This window comes from the organism of the source record quoted next, unplaced genomic scaffold (assembly GCF_019419815.1).
Source record: "Pyrus x bretschneideri cultivar Hongxiangsu unplaced genomic scaffold, Pyrus_bretschneideri_v1 Contig17, whole genome shotgun sequence".
Taxonomy (NCBI): Eukaryota; Viridiplantae; Streptophyta; class Magnoliopsida; order Rosales; family Rosaceae; genus Pyrus; species Pyrus x bretschneideri.
Window position 1 is genome coordinate 658,726 of NW_025999468.1, and position 19,506 is coordinate 678,231.

Here is a 19,506-nt window from a genome sequence, read left to right on the forward strand (position 1 = left end):
CTGTTTTTTTTTTTTTTTTAATTCTCAATTTTGATCTTACTGTTTTGAAGAATTTGCAGGTGAGTCTTGATTTGTTCATCACGTTGTATGTGTTTAATTTTTCATAAATAGTGCATGTAGTTCTATAATAGTTTATGAAACAGTTGTTATTTTGTTTGTGATGTTTTGTTTGTTTTGTTTTAGAAATATTGTTAGCTTTTGGTTCATTTTATATGAAGGCTTTTTAGCCAAAATGGTCCCTAAGATTTGCATAACTCCTCACTTTGGTCCCTGAGATTTCAAATCGATAAAAGTGGTCCCTGAGATTGTCCACCATCCATCAATTTGGTCCTTCCATTAAAAAATTCCGTTAAGTTCAGGGTATTTTTGTCAAATCAAGTTCTCCACTTACTTTTTCACCCTTTTTCTATCAACTCTCTCATTTTTTTCTACCAAAGTCCTCATCTCTCTACATTCGTCCTTGTCGGTTGACAGAGAAAAGGGAAAAAATGATTAGGGTTTCTGACTTGGGGCTTTGGGTAACAGAGATTCGATCAGTGTAGAACTAAGGCTAAAAATCAGATATCGGTAAGGAATCTTTCGAATTGGTGGATTACAGGGCAGTGAAGTTGACTACGATATGGCAAACCATTTTCGCAGATTTGGGAAGGCTCCCAAATATGGTGAGTTGCATTTGAACCATATAATGCTAAGATTGTTGATACATTTGAGATACTTAAGTATTTTAAAATGTTTAGCTGCCAGTGATGTGGTCCTAAGGTGTGGATTTTTGTCATTTTTTATTGAAGGTTGTCTTGGTTTGCATTTTGGCTTTTTAAATGGCATTGTAGTGGTTGGTGTGTATGCTTACTTCTGTCTTGTAGTGTGGAATAGTTTACAGGTTTTGGAATTGAATAAGAGTAGGGAAGATATGAGGAAGTAGGGTCCTCTGGTTTTCGACATCTAACCTTTTTGCAACCTTTTCTTCCTTTTGGTAAGCTTATTGATTGAGTGCTTTACATTCACATTTAATAAGTCTATTTTTTTGTGGAAGTGGTGCTTTCCATTCACATTCATAGTTGGAAAGCAACACTGACAATAAACTTTATAGGTCTTTGCATACAAATATAACTCCTCCTTATACATACATACATACATACATACATATATATATATATATGGTTGACATTGAATAATGATTTTTTTTTTTCGCACTGTACTAATACATCCTCATGTGAATAATGGTTTTTTGCATTGAATAATGTAGCTGACCCGAACAAATTCACTTACAAAATCCTCCATGGGGGTCAGATCATTCAGAAGGGAAGTCAACAAAAATACATTTGAGATGAAGTTATTTTCTTAGATTGGGTTTCAGCTGATCAACAATCTTTGGTGGAATGTCATGATATTGCAAGACAATTGGGGTATCAATTGGAATTAAGTATGCATAGAAAAAAGCCTATTGGGATAGGATTTGTTGAAATGACACGTGATATAGAAGTTTTGGCTTTAATTGATGAAATGGGAAAAAACAGGATGACAAAATTATTTATGGTTGACAAGAAAAAGAAGGATATTGGTGAAGGCGCAACTAATGTGGATGTATCAGTAGAGCAAGAGGTTAAGATAGGAAATAAGGGAGATGTTGTGTCTTTTCTTGAAGATGTTAAGGGACGAAATGGGGAAGATACAGATGTTGAAAGGGAGAAAAATGAGGAAGTTGCAGATGAGGATGTATTTAAAGACAGTGATTATGAGCGGGATTCTGATATTGAGCTGCAAGTTGATTATGAAGTTGATGATGATGAGTTTGAAGAACATGTAGACCAACCTATTACAAAAGAGCACAAAGAAATGAGGTTTGCAGGCTAAATATTAGATGAGGATGCTAATTCTTGTGACTTTCATAGCCTTGAAAATGAAACTTCACAAGAAAAAGATGAATTTGATAAGGTAACCAGCAGAAAGAGAAAGAGGCAGCAGAATAAACCTACACCAAAGTTTAGAGAGAATGGCATAGAGGTATAAACTTGAAAAATCCTGACTATTAATGGGAGACTATCATTAATTACAATGTAATTAATGAGAGGCATAGAGGCAGTGGAATAAGCCTACACCAAAGTTTTTCCTAATAAACCACAATTGAAGGAGACTATCATTAATTACAGTGTAATTAATAGGAGACGTGTGTGGTTTAAAAGAAATGACAAGGTTAGAATTAGGGTTGTTTGTCAAGAAGATTGCCTTTTTGTCATTTATGGTGCAAGGTTGCATAAATCAGCAACCTTCCAGATCAAAACACTTGAGTTGGAGCATGTTTGTGCTATAAATGAAAAAGTTTCTTGGCTTAATTCTAGATTCTTAACACAAAGATATGTTAATCAACTCTTCATTGATCCAGATTGGTTTGTTGACTTGTTTAAGGCTGCAGTTCAGGAAGATTATGGCCAAGAGGTGATTACTCAACAAATATATAGGGCAAGGCAGAGAGCAGAACAATTGAATTATGGTACTTAGGCTTAACAATATAGCAAACTTGAACAATACGCTGAGGTATTGAAGAGTACAAACCCTGGATCAACTATGGTTATTAAAACTCAGATGAGAGGTGATATAAGGAGATTCCAGATAATGTATATTTGTTTTGAAGCTTGCAAAACGGGGTTTACAAAGGGGTGTAGGTCTGTTATAGGACTAGATAGATGTTTTGTGAAAAGGAAACATCCGGGACAAGTTTTAGCTACAATTGGGATTGATGCCAATAATGGGATGTTCCCACTTGCATATGCTATTATGGAAATAGAAAATGAAGACACCTGGGAGTGGTTTTTAAAATATTGATTGGTGACTTGGGCATGAGCAATAGTCATGGCTATGCATTCATCACAGACAAGCAAAAAGGGTTAATTAATGCCATTCAAACCTTGATGCCCAATGCAGAGCATAGACATTGTGTTAGGCACTTGCATAATAACTTCAAAAAAATACATAGTGGCCTCGCATTAAAGCAAACTTTGTGGGAGGTAGCAAGGGCAACAACAGTACCTTGGTTTCAATCAATTATGGATAAGTTGAAAGAAGACAATGAGGAAGCTTGGAAATGGTTGGATGAGTAAATCATATTTTAGCACATATTTTAAGTGTGATATTCTTGCCAACAATCTATGTGAGGCTTTTAACAAATCGATTGTGAAAGCAAGGGACAAGCCCATTTTGACTATGCTCCAAATGATAAGGAAGAACCTAATGGTAAGGATGGCAAATAGAAAAATGGCTGCTTTAAAGTGGAAGGGGATTGTTAGTCCAAGAATTGAGAAAATAATTGACAAGTTGAAGAAAGAGAGTGGGATTTGCCTTACTACTCTAGCTGGAGATATGAAATACCAAGTTCAACACTTATACGGGGGGGGGGGGGGGGGGGGAGTTTACAATAGACTTAGGAGCCAGGACTTGTACTTGTAGGAAATGGGATCTTTGTGGAATCCATCGTGCTCACGTTATTGCTTGCATTCTAAGAAAAAAAACAAAATGTTGCTTTATATGTTGATGAGTGCTATAAGCAAGCATCTTACCTCAGCGTTTATGTCTCTGTTATTTCACCCCTTCCTGGTCCAAATCAATGGTTAAAAGTGGCAGATACTATTACTATTAAACCTCTTTTACACAAAAAGAAAATAGGTAGACCTAAGAAGAATAGGACAAAGGAGCCTGGTGAAAAGCCACAAGTGACAACTCATGGTGGAAAGAAGCTAGGGAAATGGGTTTCACACAGACCGTATACATGTCAACAATGTGGACATGAGGGCCACACAAAAAGAACTTGTGGAAATTGGGGCTCTACAAGTCAATCAATACCAACTCATGGCACTTATGAGCCAAGTCACACAACTGTAAACACACCAGTGACAACTTAAGCAACTCAAAAGCCAAATCATTCTGTTGTTAACACATCTACACTAGAGGTATAATCTGTTTTGTGTTGTATTTTTTTTTTTTTAATTGTAGGTTTTGATAATGAAAGTGAAGTCCATTAAATTGGTTGATATTGTAGGTGGGCATGGGCATGGGCATGGGCATGGGAAAAGGAAGAGGAAGAGGAATGGGAAGAGGGAAAGGCATAGTATCTAGCTCACAACCCACTCCACAAGTTCAAATGGTACATTCAGTAGCCCTTTAGTTTTTGTGTTGTTTATTCTTTTCCTTTTTTTTCAACAATTACTTGTGTAAATTGTGATAAAAGGAGTACGATTTGGATTTTATAGGGTGACTAAGTGTAAGCTATTATCTTTTGGTTTTCAATAGGTACAAGGCTACATTTGTGTCACTTCCCAAGTTGTGCCACCATAATCACAATCCACCAACAAATGATACAAATCACCAGCAAAGAGAGGCAAGCCTTAGAAGCCTTGAGCATGGAGGGAGTTTGTAGTTTGGATATTACTGCACAAATGGAAGAAAACAAGTTACAACCATTTTTTTTCTTCTTCTTTTTGAATTAGAACAGTTGGATATTGATTTTGTAGTTGAACATTGTTGTTAAACATCTGGGATGTTGTTTTTTTATGTTGAACATTTGAACATATTTTGCTGTGAGATATTTTGCAAGTTATAATGCTGGTCATGTTGAAAATTTCATGTAATGGAACATGATATCTCTTTTTGTTAAGTCTTTTGATTTATGTCAGATAGACATAATGGTATTTTGAAGAGCATTGCAAAATTCTTTTTGGAGTCTCCACATTCATTTTGTATTGTTCATTTGAAACAAAATGTTAGTACTTTATTTCCAAAGGTGGCTAGTGAGGGACTAAAGAAGAAAATGATGATTCTTTTAACAAATTGTGCGTATGCATGTACTCCATCTGATTTTTGATGATTGCATGGCGGCATTCAAGGATAACGAGCAAGGGCATGTGAAGAATTTTTTGTCTAATTTGCCAAGAGAACTATGTTATTGCCCATTTTCTGGTAAAAGATGGGGATTGATAAGCAATGCACTTTCAGAATCTTTTAACATCATGGTGTCGAATAGTCGTCGTATGCCACTTATGGATCTTTTTTAAGATATTAGAGTTCGACTGATGATTAGTATGGCTGAGAAGAGGATATTTGGTCAAACTATTCACATAATTTTGTGTCCAAAGAAAGAAAATGAGATGAAGTTGTTGTTGAATGAGGGCATGAATTGGAGGATTAGTCGTTCTGATGCAGATGTTTTTGAAGTTAGGATGGAAAGGAATTGGTTTGTTGTTTGTTTGGACGATAGGACATGTTATTGCGTGCAATGGCAGCATAATTGTTTTCCATGTTCTCATGCATTGCAAGTGTTGCAACATGATAGTCGTGGTGTATTTGAGTATGTTAATGGTTACTAGAAGGCAAGCTTTTATCGGAAAACATATCAGTTCGTGATGCATCAATTTTCAGATTTGGATAAACAGTTTGTTGATACTATCATAAATGGTCTAGCTGGAAGACCAAAGAAAAGTAGGAATAAATCTGCTGGTGAAATCAGTGGGACTAAGAAGACCATCACTTGTAGCAGGTGTGGATGTTCAGGACATAACAAGGTTTCATGTAAAGTTGTTATACAAGATGATTGATCTTTTGAGAGATGAGAGTTTATTGGTGATATGGAACAGATTTTCATTTTGAAGATTGTTTGTTTTTGTTTTGAATTGATGTTTTGGAGGATGTAATTCTAGTTTTAGAATTTTGTTCGATTATTTCCAGTTTTTACAAAACAGTGTATTGAGTTTGATAAATAGGTAATACATACCCAAGTTTATGGCTTTGTGGTTTATATCCGTTTACTATTTTGTTTAGTTTTGAAATTAGTTGATAGTTATGTACAATGACTTTAACTTTATATAAACTCACAGTATGTAATAGGAGGTTTATTTGATTTTGATGAAACAGATTTTTCAATTTTAATAAATAGTTGTTTTTCTTACGAAATCTTATTGCTAGTTTCATCAATAGTTGTTATGTTTTGGCCATTTTTGTTGTCCAACATACATTTTTAAAAAGAAAACTGAATGAAACTTTAGATTATTATATGTATGTGAACCCACATGAACACTAAAATTGAACAATAACATTAAGATTTAGTCACAACCCCTTTCCTCTTTTCAAAAGTCCACCTTAGCTTGATATTATTAAACTAATTAACTAGTTGATGATTCAAGCATGATGCTAACTAATGATTATGACTCATTTATTTTCCAAATGTACATCTATAAAGTATATTTTTGTATTTGATCGAACCGTTGAGATACAATTTTCAGACTTAGTCATGGAATGTTTTGGTTGGCATGTCGTTTTTTGAATGGGACACGTCGAGATACCTTACTAAAAACTTAATCACTGATAAAATGAATGCCTTACTTAAAAAAAAAAAAAAAAAAAAAAAAAAAACAAAACAAAACAAAACAAAACAAAACAAAAAAAACAAAAAAAAAAAAAGAGATCAATGCGCATATTGGCATCTTATCGAACTATCAATAATTATTTTCCATATTGATCTATTGATACTTCTTATCATCATGTTAAGATGAACTATCGATAATTATTTCCATATTGATCTATTGATACTTCTTATCATCATGTTATATAGTAAGTTACGTGACATGTTATGGCTTTTGGATGACAAACTTAATCACTGATAAATAGTTGTTATTTTTTTACGAAATAGTGTCGATAATTTCAAAAATAGTTGCCTATGGATGTAGAAATAGTGGTATTTATTTTTAGAAAGAAAAAAAGGCAATATTTATGGCTTTAACATCTTATTAATGTTATTTTGCTATATAATTTTAGCCATTTTGAGCATACATTTATACAAAGCAAACTGCATGAAAGTTTAGATTATGAAATGTATGTGAAACCACATTAACTCTAAATTTGAACAATATGTAGTATATGTGAAACCACATTAAAATTTACAAATCTAGAACTATATGAAATTTTTATATTATTTCTTAAATTACAGAAGGCACAAAGTGTAAGTAGAAGTAGAATTGTTGTTATAATTTCTCCCTTTTTCTCAAATAATTTTTCCTTGTCAAACATGGGTTCTATCAATTTGCTCTCTTGTTCATGTTGTGTATAGTGAATGACAAATATCCGACAATCCAACCTGTATTTTTTAGTTCAACTATAAGTATGATAGATGAATACATCAATTGATAGTATTAGATGACGGATAATGATGTCGTTTATATTTGGAGTTAGGGTAACTCTAGATATTATAAAGTTTGTACTTACGAGTCTTCTCGTTGTTGTGCGCAAGTCTTGTAGCTTTCAATATCTATTGTTAAGGTGTTGTCACTCTTGAAGTCTTGTATATTGTTTGGATCTTGTCTCGCTCCAAAAAAGAAAGAAATGGAATGTTTTGTATGGAACAATTTGTTGTCATTTGAAATTTAGTACATAAACTGGATTATTTAAGGTTTTGTTTTTACCACTTGCAAAGCATGGTCAAAATATTGGTCTCTGCCTCCTTCAATCCTTTTTAGTTTTGAATTGTAATGAGTCATTGTTCATTTTTTAATGTCCTAAACTATTAAGGTGAAGTGGAAGTAGTGTTTCATCAGGATGAATACTTTGCCAACCTTGTCTACATTTTCTTCCAATATTGTCTTCAAACGTTGGTCAAGGTATTCGTCATCACTCTTTGGTCTTTTTATCTCCATGTCATTCTCTTTGAATACAAAGAAATATTATATTAAACAAATGGACAATAGTTTTTCTAGGCACTATTTATGAAATCAGAAACCAAAATAGATACACTATTTATGAAAGTGGTCGAGTAACTAGGACATTGTTTATGAAATTGGACTATACATTGGGGCACTATTTATGAAAGTTGACTAAGAACTTGAACTGTTTATGAAACTAGACGAACAACTAGGCATTATTTATTAAAATGCACTAAGAACTAGTCACTATTTAGAAACTTAAAACAAGAAAAATACAGTGTTTATGAAAAAGGAACTAATTGTTATACTATGTATATGAAATCGTAGAACCACATATTTGTAGAAAAATTATTTTTGGTACTTACAAAGATGTAGGAAGAAAGATAAAGACTTTGTTCCTTGCCCTCTTTCATTTCATTTTCTAACATGATGTAGAAAAAACATCAACTAATTTCGCGTCAATTGGTCCATCAACAAACAATGACGTCAAATCACTTCTCAGTAGAACAAGCTCAGTGGCCATGCTCCCTATCTTCGGCATCAACCAAAAGCAGTCCATGTGTAAGAAATAAAACAAAAAAAAACATTATACATATTTATGCAGTACATAATTTTAAATGTTATAAACAAAAAAAAATTGTCAATAAGGTAAACTTACAGTGACAATGTCTGTAGTACTCCTTGATTTTTTCTTTTATCTCTTGGTTCAGCAGCTTGTATGCCTTTGTACTTGAAGGGCATTTACTTTTTGTCTCCCCTTTTGTTATATTCTTAGTTGCCTTCTTTTTAGGTTTCTTCTCTGGTTCTTCAATGATAGCCTTCAAATTGGATTTCACATAAGCCTTAAGAGGTAATTCACCTTTTGTTTCAACTTTTGCAGCTTGAACTTGTGTTGCTTCAACTTTTGTCTTCAAAGGTGATTCACCTTTAGGGGTCTCCTCCTCCTTCTCCTTTTCATTGATGGGGTAAGGTTTGTTCTTGTAATTGCATGACCAATGGACTCTCACTGTCACTCACTACAAACTTGTATTTAATCTTCTTTTTTCTTTTTTTTAGGGCAACCATATTCGAATCCTGGATCAAGATTCTATTTGCGATCATTCTTGGCACGTACATTTCAGACCAATGTTCTCGTATCTTCCTTTCTCTCAGTAACATATTGTTTTCCTTCATTGACATCAGTCAGAACATGCTCCACTATTGGTATAATTAGTCATGTTGTCAGTGTTTTTTCAACTTCCATTTCAACCACATTTGACATTGGTTCCACTGTTGGTGTCTTCATATGAACTTGTATTTCAGCCGCATGTGGTACTGGTGACGGTTCTTTCTTATCTTTCAAGGTGTCTGGAAGTCCTTGTGGAGAAGCACTCAAATATGGAATTTGTGAAGGTTCCATTTCAGCCACCCTTGATTGAGCTTCTTGTAACTTCTTTTTTAAGCTCCCAATCTGTTTCAGATGGTCATTGATCTTCAGAGTATTTGCAGTGGTCTTTGTCTGCATCTTTGACATTTCGGCATTAAGTGCATTGCTATTCTTCTAATTAATCTCTACTTTTTTTTAGAAGTTTTTCAACTTCATTGTTCAGCATTTTGATCATCTAGCCGCGTATTAAGCATTCTCTGTTTGATGCATCCATTGCATGCGCCATCATTTCCCTAAAGGTTATATACCTTTTCTCAGCAATGCTTCTAGCTTTCTTGAACTCATCAAACAACTCTTCACTTCATTGTTCAGCATTTTTAGACAATAGTGTTGAGCTTGATCATTTCTTCACCAAAGAGTTTGTCGAATTCTGTTTAGGCTTCATTAATGCTAATATTCTCTGGTTCTTTAGTATGCTCCTTGTGCTTGTTCACATTCTTCATCGTTGTTGATGACATTCTGATTAAACCCAATTATGTTCTCCATGTTTTCTCCTTCTTCATTTTCATAATTCAATTTTGGCATCAGTTGTCTTGCATTTCTTTGCTCGCATTTTATGCCTTTTTGCCTTTGAAAATTGTCTTTTTGGTTGAGCAGAATGAATTTCAAAACAAGCCTGCACACAATAACATTACATTTTTTTGTTAATTTTCACAAAATGTCCAACATTTTTTTTCTAGAAATTGAGCACACTGTTTATGAAATACACATTATTTATGAAATTAACCAACACTGTTTATGAAATGTACACACTATTTATGATAATAACCAACATTATTTATGAAATATAGACACTATTTATGAAATTAAACATCATTGTTTATGGAATATACACACTATTTATGAAATTAACTAAGACTGTTTATGAAGTAGGCACTCTATTTATGGTACTACAACATAATTACTCAAATTATTTATGAACAAACACATAATAAGGCACGATTATTTATGGAAGAGTATAAAAGACACATTGAATGAACCATTTTTTTGTAGAATCAGTTAATTGTTTATAAATGTTATTTGGTCATATATGATAGTCTTTTGTTTGGAGATTGTTTTGTGCCTGTTGTGGTATGTCTTCTGTGTTTGATTCATCTTTGTTGTTTGATTCATCTTCTTGAGTATCAAGCTACTTTCTTTTATTTGCTTTCTTTTTTTGTTGTCGTTTCTCTGTAGATTCTTCATGTGGCTGTTGAGAAGAAATGGCATCCTTAATCTGCAAACAGTCACATTAGATAGGTGTCATTTTATATGATAAGTAATTATCTTTGTGTTGAAAAATACTGTTTTCAAAGTGAAATATATTGATTATTGGTGATCACCTTTATTTTTTCCACTGGGATATCCTTGATTGCTTTATGGATCATGCTTGTGTCCCATCTTGTGATTGCCGGAATCATGTTTTCTCGTCATTCTATTGTCTCCACTAGATTTGTGTGAAGACATATCCAGTACTATATGAATTAAGTAACTGATGTTAGTTTGTGCAAAACTTTGTAAGAAACAATTCATGTTATTTTTATTAACTATGTTGGTTACTTACCAAAACAAGGATGGTGCATCCACTAGTGGTTGGTTCTTCTCCTTCCTCCCTCTTTTTTTTATTTGCTTTTCCAAGCATCTTAAACAGATAGTCCCTTACTCATTTGGCCCAATTGTACTTGTTTATCTGCTGCAAGTTCGTACAAATTTTCAGGAAACTATAGGTGATGTAGGTTCTAGAGTTTGTAAACAGCAATGATTCAACAAGATGTGCACATATGAGTGAAGAAATATCTTGTGTGCCCTCAGGTGTTTCGTCTAGAAGTGTTTTCTCATATCCTCTGCAAGATGCTTCTTCTTGACTACCTTGACATCTGCGAAGTACTTTTTGATGAGGGGATCATCATCACCAAATTTGGTTGATTCGTCTGTATTCGGCAGATTGATTCCTTTGTTGTTCAATCCGAAGTTTTGGACAACATCATTGCTGGAAATCCCATGTGCTTTATGACGCCCAAATTTGAACTTTTGGGTTGTTGGGTTGTAGCAATTAATGATTTTGATCAAGTCCATGTCGGACTTCCTCTTCCTTTCTGACATAATCAAAGTCCCATCCATATACATCTTCAGTAGACTCCAAAATGGCGTCTTTGCTAGTTCATTACAGATGTATTGACACCATTATAACATAGGGTTGTAGACTTTCATTGCTTCTACAAACCCAACCATGTTGCATCTGTACTAGAGGTATCCCTTCTTCTGTTTAGCTTCTTTTTTCTTCGTTTTACCTTTCTTTGCAGGTTTTTTCGTTGTTTCATCTTCAACAATGAAAATTGTTAGGATATTATTTATTGAACTATAACAACAACAAAAAAATGCATGTTATTTATGAAACTATACTAAATAGACTCATTCTATTTTATGTAATGTACCAAAATAAACCCCATTGGAAAAAACTACACATAAATGGCAAAAAGTAACCAAAAAAAATGATAGAACTCACAATATTTATGAAATATGTCAAACTATTTATGAAATATCCCACAATATTTATGGATATAAAACAATATAACCCACACTGTTTATGAATTATGCCACACTATTTATAAGGAAAGGGAGCAAAACAAAATAAAATCAACCTACATTGTTTATGAAAGGGTTCAAAACAAAACCAAATCAATCGACATTATTATGAAATGGAGCAAAATGAATATTAGTCCAAAATAGCCACCAATATTTATGAGAAATAACAATTAAGAACTGTTTATGGATATACCCACACTGTTTATGTGGAAATGGATCAAAACCGAAAATTATTTCTGGAATTTAAGCGTAATAACCAAACTACTTTGTAAAATAGATGAAAAATAACCCCCGATTTTTATGAGATCTAACAAAATATACACTATTTATTGATCTAAAACAATATAACTCAAACTAACTGTGGATTTGAGGCAAAAATAAGACACAATATTGCTTGAACTATCCTAAACTTAAACATGAAATTGAAAAATAGTAGTGAACACATAGAATTTCAGTTTCGAATATAATTGATTAGTTATCAAAATGCAATTTCTAATTTAAAATTGATAGATTATATGGAATCAAGAACATGCGAACAATGATTTTAGTTTAGTACCTTTTGTTTGGAGGCAACTTGTTGCTCCTCGGGAGTTTGTTGTTCAATCTGAAGTTGTTAATCGTTGGGAACTTGTTATTCAGTCAGAATTTGTTGTTCTTCTGCCATTGTTGCTCGTCGGAATTTGTTGTTCTTAGCAGGTTCTTGTAGATTTTGGTTTGAAATTTGGAGTTTGAAGTTGGAACTGGGTTTTGCTGAAAGGAATCTGAATTGTAGGGGTGGTTGGTGCAATTAATGGCGGTGGAGTGGCGGATTGAATGTAGTAACCGTTATTTTTGTAACGGGCTTAGGTTATTTCCGTCAGGGTCATTTTTGGGACAATAAATGTTATGCGGGTTGGGCTTTTAGTTGAGCCCGTGTTTTTCTTTTTTAAGGGCTTGAGTTATGTCCTTATAATTAAAACTTAAACCTTTTTTATTAAATAATAGTTTAGGATGGTTTTTCATTAAATAAAAGTTAGCCCAAGTTGTAAGATCCCACATCACCCAGGGGAATGATCCTTATATATATATTCTCATCCCTACCTAATACGAGGCCTTTTGGGAGCTCACTGGCTTCGGGTTCCATCGCAACTTCGAAGTTAAGAGAGTAGCGCGCGAGAGCATTCCCATGATGGGTGATCCACTGGGAAGTTCTCGTGTGAGTTCCTATAAACAAAACCGTGAGGGCGTCGTCAGGGCCCAAAGCGGACAATATCGTGCTACGGTGGTGAATCGGGCCCGGGAAGTGGTCCCCCCCCTCGGGGCCGGGATGTGACACAAGTCCTTTTCGTTAATGCTCCATTTTTTATTTCCTCCCATGCACTTTCATATTTAATCTTATATATTGTTTTCGATTCATTTAATTCAATTCGATGAACATAAATAAAAAGAATAAAAGATTTGCGTTGAAAAAGAAAAAAGACGTGTGACTATTATTGCCCAACAATAACTGCGTAGTAAATAGAAAATATGTAGTAGCCATTTTTATATTGTTAAATTTGGTAAGTCGACTTGTACTTTGAACACATAAATTCCCCAAAAATAGGAAGGCCAATTCACATTACACTTTTACATTTGGGAGAAAATTTTTGTGTTTTCTCTTGACATCACCGGTAGATGAGTTTAAATTTCGAGATCTGTATAGTGGATAGACACAAATCTTAAAATTTAAACTCATCTAACAGTAATAAATAGAATGATAAGTATTATCAACACTTGAGAATGGTTAGCAAAGACGCACCCTTTATTTTTATCAATAGCATCTTTGCATCTTTGTCAGTTTGTTGTGAAACGAATTCATTAGTTACACTTTTTTATTTAAATAAGTAGAATTACGATTAGAGTTCATTACAGAATATCGTTTGGTGATTAAGTAACGTAATTCTTTTGAGTATATTTTTAATGGGAATAAGAAAAAAAAGGTAGGTAAATTATGAGGGAGGAATAAATTTTTTTTACTGTTAATTATTAGTTTTATATTTGTTTTTATTGCTTTCAGTGTAACAATTGGCCCTTTTATTTTTATGATTAGAAATTAATATTTACAAAAGCAATTAATAAACAAAAACAAAAGTTAATTAACATGACCAAAGGGAATGGATTCAACTCAATCGCAAGCAAAATCACATCCAGAAGCCATGGCAAAACAAGAGTTAGAGAAAGAGGAGAAGAACAATGGCACAAGAGAGAGACCTAACAAGAAGGAAGTGATCATCACTGTCTATGTGGAATTACCAGCATCGTCTGATTCTCATCAGAAACCTGGTCCTGTCAAGAAGATTAACCCCAAGCGGAGCTCCGAAAAGCCTCATCAGACTGCGAAAACACGAATCTATGATCGCCGGGCTCAACTCCTTGCTTATTCTCAAGAGCTACGAACAACTGGTGATGCTCAGAAAGTGCAATGGACTAACAACGGTTCAAAGCCTAAGCCTAGGGTAAGGTTTCATGCATATATAGATTATTTGGTAATGTTGATACACAGTTGATTTCTCGTCAATAGTCGATTTCTGGTACATTGTTGATCTCTATCAATAGTTTGTTGAAATTTGATATCGACAATATAACAGGTACTATACACTTCTCATATTAGAATTCATATGAACTTAGAAATTACCAAACCTAAATATGTTTCTTTTGCAATGCTGTATTGATCATTTAGTTGATATTTGGTATCGACAATGTAGCAGATACTGTAGTGTCGGCCAATCACTCTCCGCAGTAGAAATGCACACGAGTAAATAAATTATCAAACTGAAAATACATGTGTCCTTAGCAGGTGGGAAACAAAAGGTTCATAACTCCAATAAGACACAAAAGAACAAAGAGCAGAGGGAGATATCAACGCTTAGTACCAGAAGTGGACGTATATTGCAATCCCAAATCCATCATAGGCAGGAACAAAAAGGCCGTCGGATCAGAAACAAGTTCTAACTTTCTGGTAAATCGCGTACATTTTAATCAAATTGTTTCTGCTTTTATTTCAGCAATTGAGATTTGAAAAATGATCGTTTCGACACTATCGTTTATATTTCTTTTTGGTAAAAGAATTATCATTGTATATATATGTTTTTATTTGGTGTGTTTGAGCAGAGGAAGATAAGGTGTGTGCTGAGAGGAATTTCTGGTTTGCGCTGCAACAAAGGGTCCAAGGTTGCAGAGAGAAATTATCATGCTATTTGATTTAGAATTTTTAATGTTAATTTGCTTGAATGGGTCTTATGTCTTTTTACCCCCTTATCCAGTTCTGTTTGTTACAGAAGTACATTTAAGATCCATCTTTTCCTCCATGCGTGGACTTTTTAAACATCTTGCCAAGTGAAAAATACTCAAAACAAGAGTAGTTACTGCAGAAAAAATCGTAGTATGCGTGTAAACAGAACACTTTTTAGCTCCTTAAATAATATAAGCCGGGTATACTAAGTGTAATAATACAATTAGTTGAAAATATTTATTTTTTCTAACCAAATGTATTATAACATATCGTGAACCGAGCCGTGTTATAGGATTTCGACTCATCACTGTGTTCCCAGCCTATTGAAAAATTTATCCTTAAAGACAAATTGAAAGCATCATATCAATTCCATTTATTCATAGCCCCGCGGAATAATATTGATCTTGCAAGAAGTCCTTTTTTGTTACAATAAATCACAATTTGACAATTGTGAATAAACTTTTTTCTTTAATTTTAACGAGTTACTTTTGCACTGTGATTTGCAGGGTAATTGGGAAATCAAATTGCGTAGGGGCCCCTAAAACAGAGGGTCCAAAATAAAGGAGCGGTCCTAAAAAAACCACATGGTGATTCACAACAGGAAATACATTATTCCTCCAGAAGCTGTACACCAGCTATAATTAAAATTGGCAAAAGAATCAGCACAGTAAGTCACTGAATTCAGAATTTAACAGAAGATAGTACACAAGCACAATTTTTACCCCTGTTGAATGACAAAGAATGACCAATCAATACAACCTACGAGGAAAATTGAGCACGAAACTGCACTAAAATATCCAGGGTTTAGGCCCTGCCATCTGCTTTTCCTACGACCTGGTGATCACAATAACCTGTCACTAATCACAGTGTGCAATTCGGTCGCGCAGAAGCAATGATACGAAACCACAGAGGCGGGGTTCAACTGCCTAAGATTCCAATGAAAATGACAATGGTTCTAACGCGTACCATAACAAGGTGCATCAATGAGGCGAATGCATTCAAACAAACAATCGCAAAAGTAGAATGCAGTCTTCCCCAACTTTAGGGCAATTTTGATCATAAGAATCGTCCAGGTTCTCTAATTCTACGCTGCACACCCCCACCTCTAAGCCCGCCAAGCCTTCGTACCACTCCCCTGCCTCGAACAGAACCACGTCGAGATGCAAAGGCAGAATTAGAAGGCGGAGCACGGGAAAAATCATTGTCATCCAAAAAATCATTGTTCCTTCGAATCGTGCGTCGTGAGAAGAGACCACCAATATCAAACGAACGAAATCCAAAATCATCTGAGTCGCTGTCATCATCTAGCTCCGAATCAGAATCACTGTAAATGCCATCAGGGTTTGGCTCCAGCACATAATCCCCCATGATCACTGCCCCCGGAGTAGATGACACTATTGTGCTGATAACATCACTTCGCTCTCTCTCAGACTCAAGCTTCCTCCATTTTTCTTGAAGTAAGGGATCCACTTCTCGGGGTCGTGCCAATGGGTGCTTTGCCTTAACATGTTTTCTGAGCTGTTTATAAGTTCCAGCAAATGAGCAATTTTCCTGCAAGCATGTTCTCTTCTTGGCATCAAAATATTGTCGTGCTGGTTCCACCACCTGTCCAACCCTTCACTTGCCCCCGACATAGCGGGCATAAAAGCTCTGGTACATCTGTCTTCTCCTCGGGCTCCCCTTGAGTTGAACTGAAACCTAAATTATACATTGGTCCATTGACTCCATTCCATGGTCGAGAATTTTCAATTGAGCACACTTTTGTGTACGCTTTCTTGTATTGTTCGAGACAGTTTGAAAAGCGACGGCCAGTGGCACACATATATGGGCGACATCCCTTATTATAAGAGGAACAAAGGAGGAGAACAGCATTGTGAGGGAACTCCATGCAGACTGAACAAGTCACATCTTCCCAATCTTTCTCCTCCACTGCTTTGTGAGGTTTCTTTTTTGAATGTACATCTTTAAGAACCTTTAATGGATGCTGTATCCTCTTTACAGCTCGGGAGTCATGTTTACATTGCAACTTGTTACTTTGGCCATTTACAAACACAACCTGAAATTCATCAAGAGAAAGAGAGGGAAAGGGAAAGAACATTATTCTTACAAATCTTCGGCATTCTAAGAATAACAGATGAGTAAACAAACTAGGTTGCTTGGCATACATCTCATGCAAAACAAAACGCATGTGCAAATTGACAAACCACAGTTCATCATTTTATTTAGCAGGTAATATTGAGACATTCAACAATAACCAGATTACAGAAGAAGTGAGCAAAACCTCCTTGAATAAAAGGGAGGGGGTTATTTAAAAGAAATAAAGTTTTGCAGTGTATCTAAGATAAAATTATAAAAATTTCCAGATAGATCTTTGTAAAGACCTGGCTGGCCTAGCTTCATAAACTTACGAAAACAAAAAAATATCAACAAATTCATGGAGATCCGACACAATGTCCAATGACTGCCATAATCAAATTTAGTAGCTATCATATTGTTAAAGGGAACTCACTCTGTCAGTCTCTGCATAGGAAATATAAGTGCATACCAATAGCTTGTGCTTATCTTACTAGAATATAATAACTTCTTTTTATCGGTACAAGTTAAAATGACCATCTGAAGCATACGTACCAGGGCCGACAAAACAATGAAGTAATAGTAAAAAAAAAAATTAGGATTCAGGATTAGAAATAATCTAAAATTCTAAATACATGGGTCAGTTTAAAGTTGCAAGAGACAATAATTTGACCATTAAGAAACCCTTTCAGAGATTAGGCACTACAAAAATTAAAAACATCTCCTATGTTTTCACTTCTGCAATTTATAGCCTTTTCTGGGTTAAAATTGATTATATACCGGCATCAAAACCAAAATGACTGCCCAGAAGTATTCAAGAGATACTTCTGAGGTACAGCACCAGGAGTACATCACAGAGAACTACATTTTTGCAGTACCCAACCTGAAAAGATTACATCTTTTTTTACTAAATTGTTCTAAACTAAGCACTAATTCGAATAATAAACACTTCCTAAAATGTGGGAAAAGGGCGAAAAATTCAAGCATTTATCTCCTTTCAGGATCAAAATGTCACATAGATAAATCAGCAGTTTAATTACTTACTGAACAAAAGCTAAAAAAAAAACCCTAATTTGGCTGGCCAAAGGCCTCATCTCTACAGTTTATGCAATCTGAGATCGACTGTACGGGTCCTTCAAAAACAGATTGTACGGACGAAACCATGAACGAACAGTGAAAATTTGAAAATGCAAATCTACATGTAACACTACGTACGCGTTCACATATGAGAAAATGGGTTCGTCGCAACGATCGAGACAAAGCAAACGGGAAGAGTAAAACCCTAGAAAATGAAATCGAAGAGAGGCCAAATTTGAGATCGGCGGAGAAATGGGGTTCGGCCAGTACCTGGGAAGCGGCAGAGAGGAAAACACGCGGCGGAGATTACGGCGAGAGAGGGGGGGAGGTGAGGAGGAGAGCGGGGGGAGAGTTTTGGATTGGTGGGAATGGGGAAGCGGAGAGAGTGAGGTGGTGTGAGAGAAAGGTCCGATCTTGGAGGGTCACGTGGGAGGAAAGAGGGAGTTGGGTGGCGTGCGGAAACTGTAAAAAGTGCAGTTTTTATGGCTCGCGGCTTTTAATATTATCCGATCGATGGCGTTGGTGGTGCACCATAATGTTGCCATCTGCATCATCACAGATGATGATGACGACGACGATGAAGACGGAGGCTTTTTGTTGGGCTCAAATGAAAATAATTTGGGCTTACAAAGCTTGCAGTTTTGAGTGAGTACATTTTCATTATGTACTGGGCCCAGTTTAGACTCAAGATGTGATATTCACACAATTTTTTTTATTTCTTGCACATTTTTTTTGTTAATTTTTGTCATTTGATCTTCTTCAATACATCTAATCTGATGATCGAAAATTAAAAAGGTGTGTGGAAAGTAACAAGGGTGTGTGGATAGCACACCCTTGCTACTTATACTGGTCTAACCAATTGTGAGGCTTAACCTGCTCCTCCACCCACCCCTTTAAAGTACTTCCATCCGTCTCAAATCCCCTAGGAGATAGTGGATTAAATCTCCTCCCTCCCTCCAAAACTCCTCCACCCCATTTGAATCCACTAGGCTATAGGGGAACCTAGTTGCTCACCTAGGCTAAAACCGACTAGCCTAGCCCCTAGGCCAAAACTGACCAGCCTAGCCCCTAGGCCATGTGACGCAAGGCTAACATCAGTTACAACTAAAAAATTATAAAAAATTGGCTAACATTAGCTACAACTAAAAATTATTTAAAAAAAAAAAAAAAATTGGGTAAATTACAGTTTGCCCCTCAGGTTTACGTCCAATTATAATCTCATACAACATATTTAAAACATTTCAATCACATACATTACTTATCATTTCATTTCAATATCATAAATTCCGTTAGAAAGTTTGTTAAATTAACCGTTAAGTGATAACGTGGCAAAATTAAGTCTAGATTTGTGCTGATATAGGTTGCTAACTTATAAAATAAATAAATAATAAAAGATGAATTAATAAAAAAATAATTTTTTTTCTATAATTAAA

At 35.0% G+C, this 19,506-nt stretch overlaps 1 protein-coding gene, 1 long non-coding RNA gene and 1 pseudogene across 7 annotated transcripts; 2 read left to right on the forward strand and 1 right to left on the reverse strand.

Moving 5' to 3' along the window:
* Positions 1-6,879: 6,879 nt before the first annotated feature.
* On the forward strand, positions 6,880-11,377 carry LOC125475904. Of its 5 annotated transcripts, XR_007257269.1 has the most exons (4): positions 6,880-7,640; positions 8,118-8,243; positions 8,563-8,647; positions 8,739-9,226. It is a non-coding gene; the product is annotated as an uncharacterized LOC125475904 (long non-coding RNA). The 5 variants fall into 5 exon arrangements; XR_007257268.1 differs by having other exon boundaries at positions 6,880-8,243; XR_007257270.1 differs by lacking the exons at positions 6,880-7,640; positions 8,118-8,243 and adding an exon at positions 10,285-11,377 and having other exon boundaries at positions 8,251-8,647; positions 8,739-9,074.
* A 1,490-nt stretch (positions 11,378-12,867) lies between these two features.
* Positions 12,868-15,146, forward strand: LOC103956984. 2 transcript variants are annotated; one of them, XM_009369039.2, is made up of 3 exons: positions 12,868-14,147; positions 14,486-14,650; positions 14,803-15,146. In XM_009369039.2, exons 1-3 carry the CDS (start codon positions 13,806-13,808, stop codon positions 14,890-14,892), a joined length of 597 nt encoding a protein of 198 aa, XP_009367314.2. In that variant the 5' UTR covers positions 12,868-13,805; the 3' UTR covers positions 14,893-15,146. The 2 variants fall into 2 exon arrangements, with proteins under 2 accessions (XP_009367314.2, XP_009367315.2); XM_009369040.2 differs by having other exon boundaries at positions 14,489-14,650.
* Positions 15,147-15,979: 833 nt separating this feature from the next.
* LOC103956985 lies at positions 15,980-18,981 on the reverse strand (annotated as a pseudogene).
* Positions 18,982-19,506: the final 525 nt, after the last annotated feature.

What these genes read in the sequence shown, in the direction of transcription:
- LOC103956984 (XM_009369039.2), top strand. Translation starts at nt 13,806, where the DNA reads ATGGATTCAACTCAATCGCAAGCAAAATCACATCCAGAAGCCATGGCA. An exon ending in GTTCAAAGCCTAAGCCTAGG is followed by an intron (nt 14,148 to 14,485) that starts GTAAGGTTTCAT and finishes ATGTGTCCTTAG; the next exon opens with CAGGTGGGAAACAAAAGGTT. An exon ending in AAACAAGTTCTAACTTTCTG is followed by an intron (nt 14,651 to 14,802) that starts GTAAATCGCGTA and finishes GTGTTTGAGCAG; the next exon opens with AGGAAGATAAGGTGTGTGCT.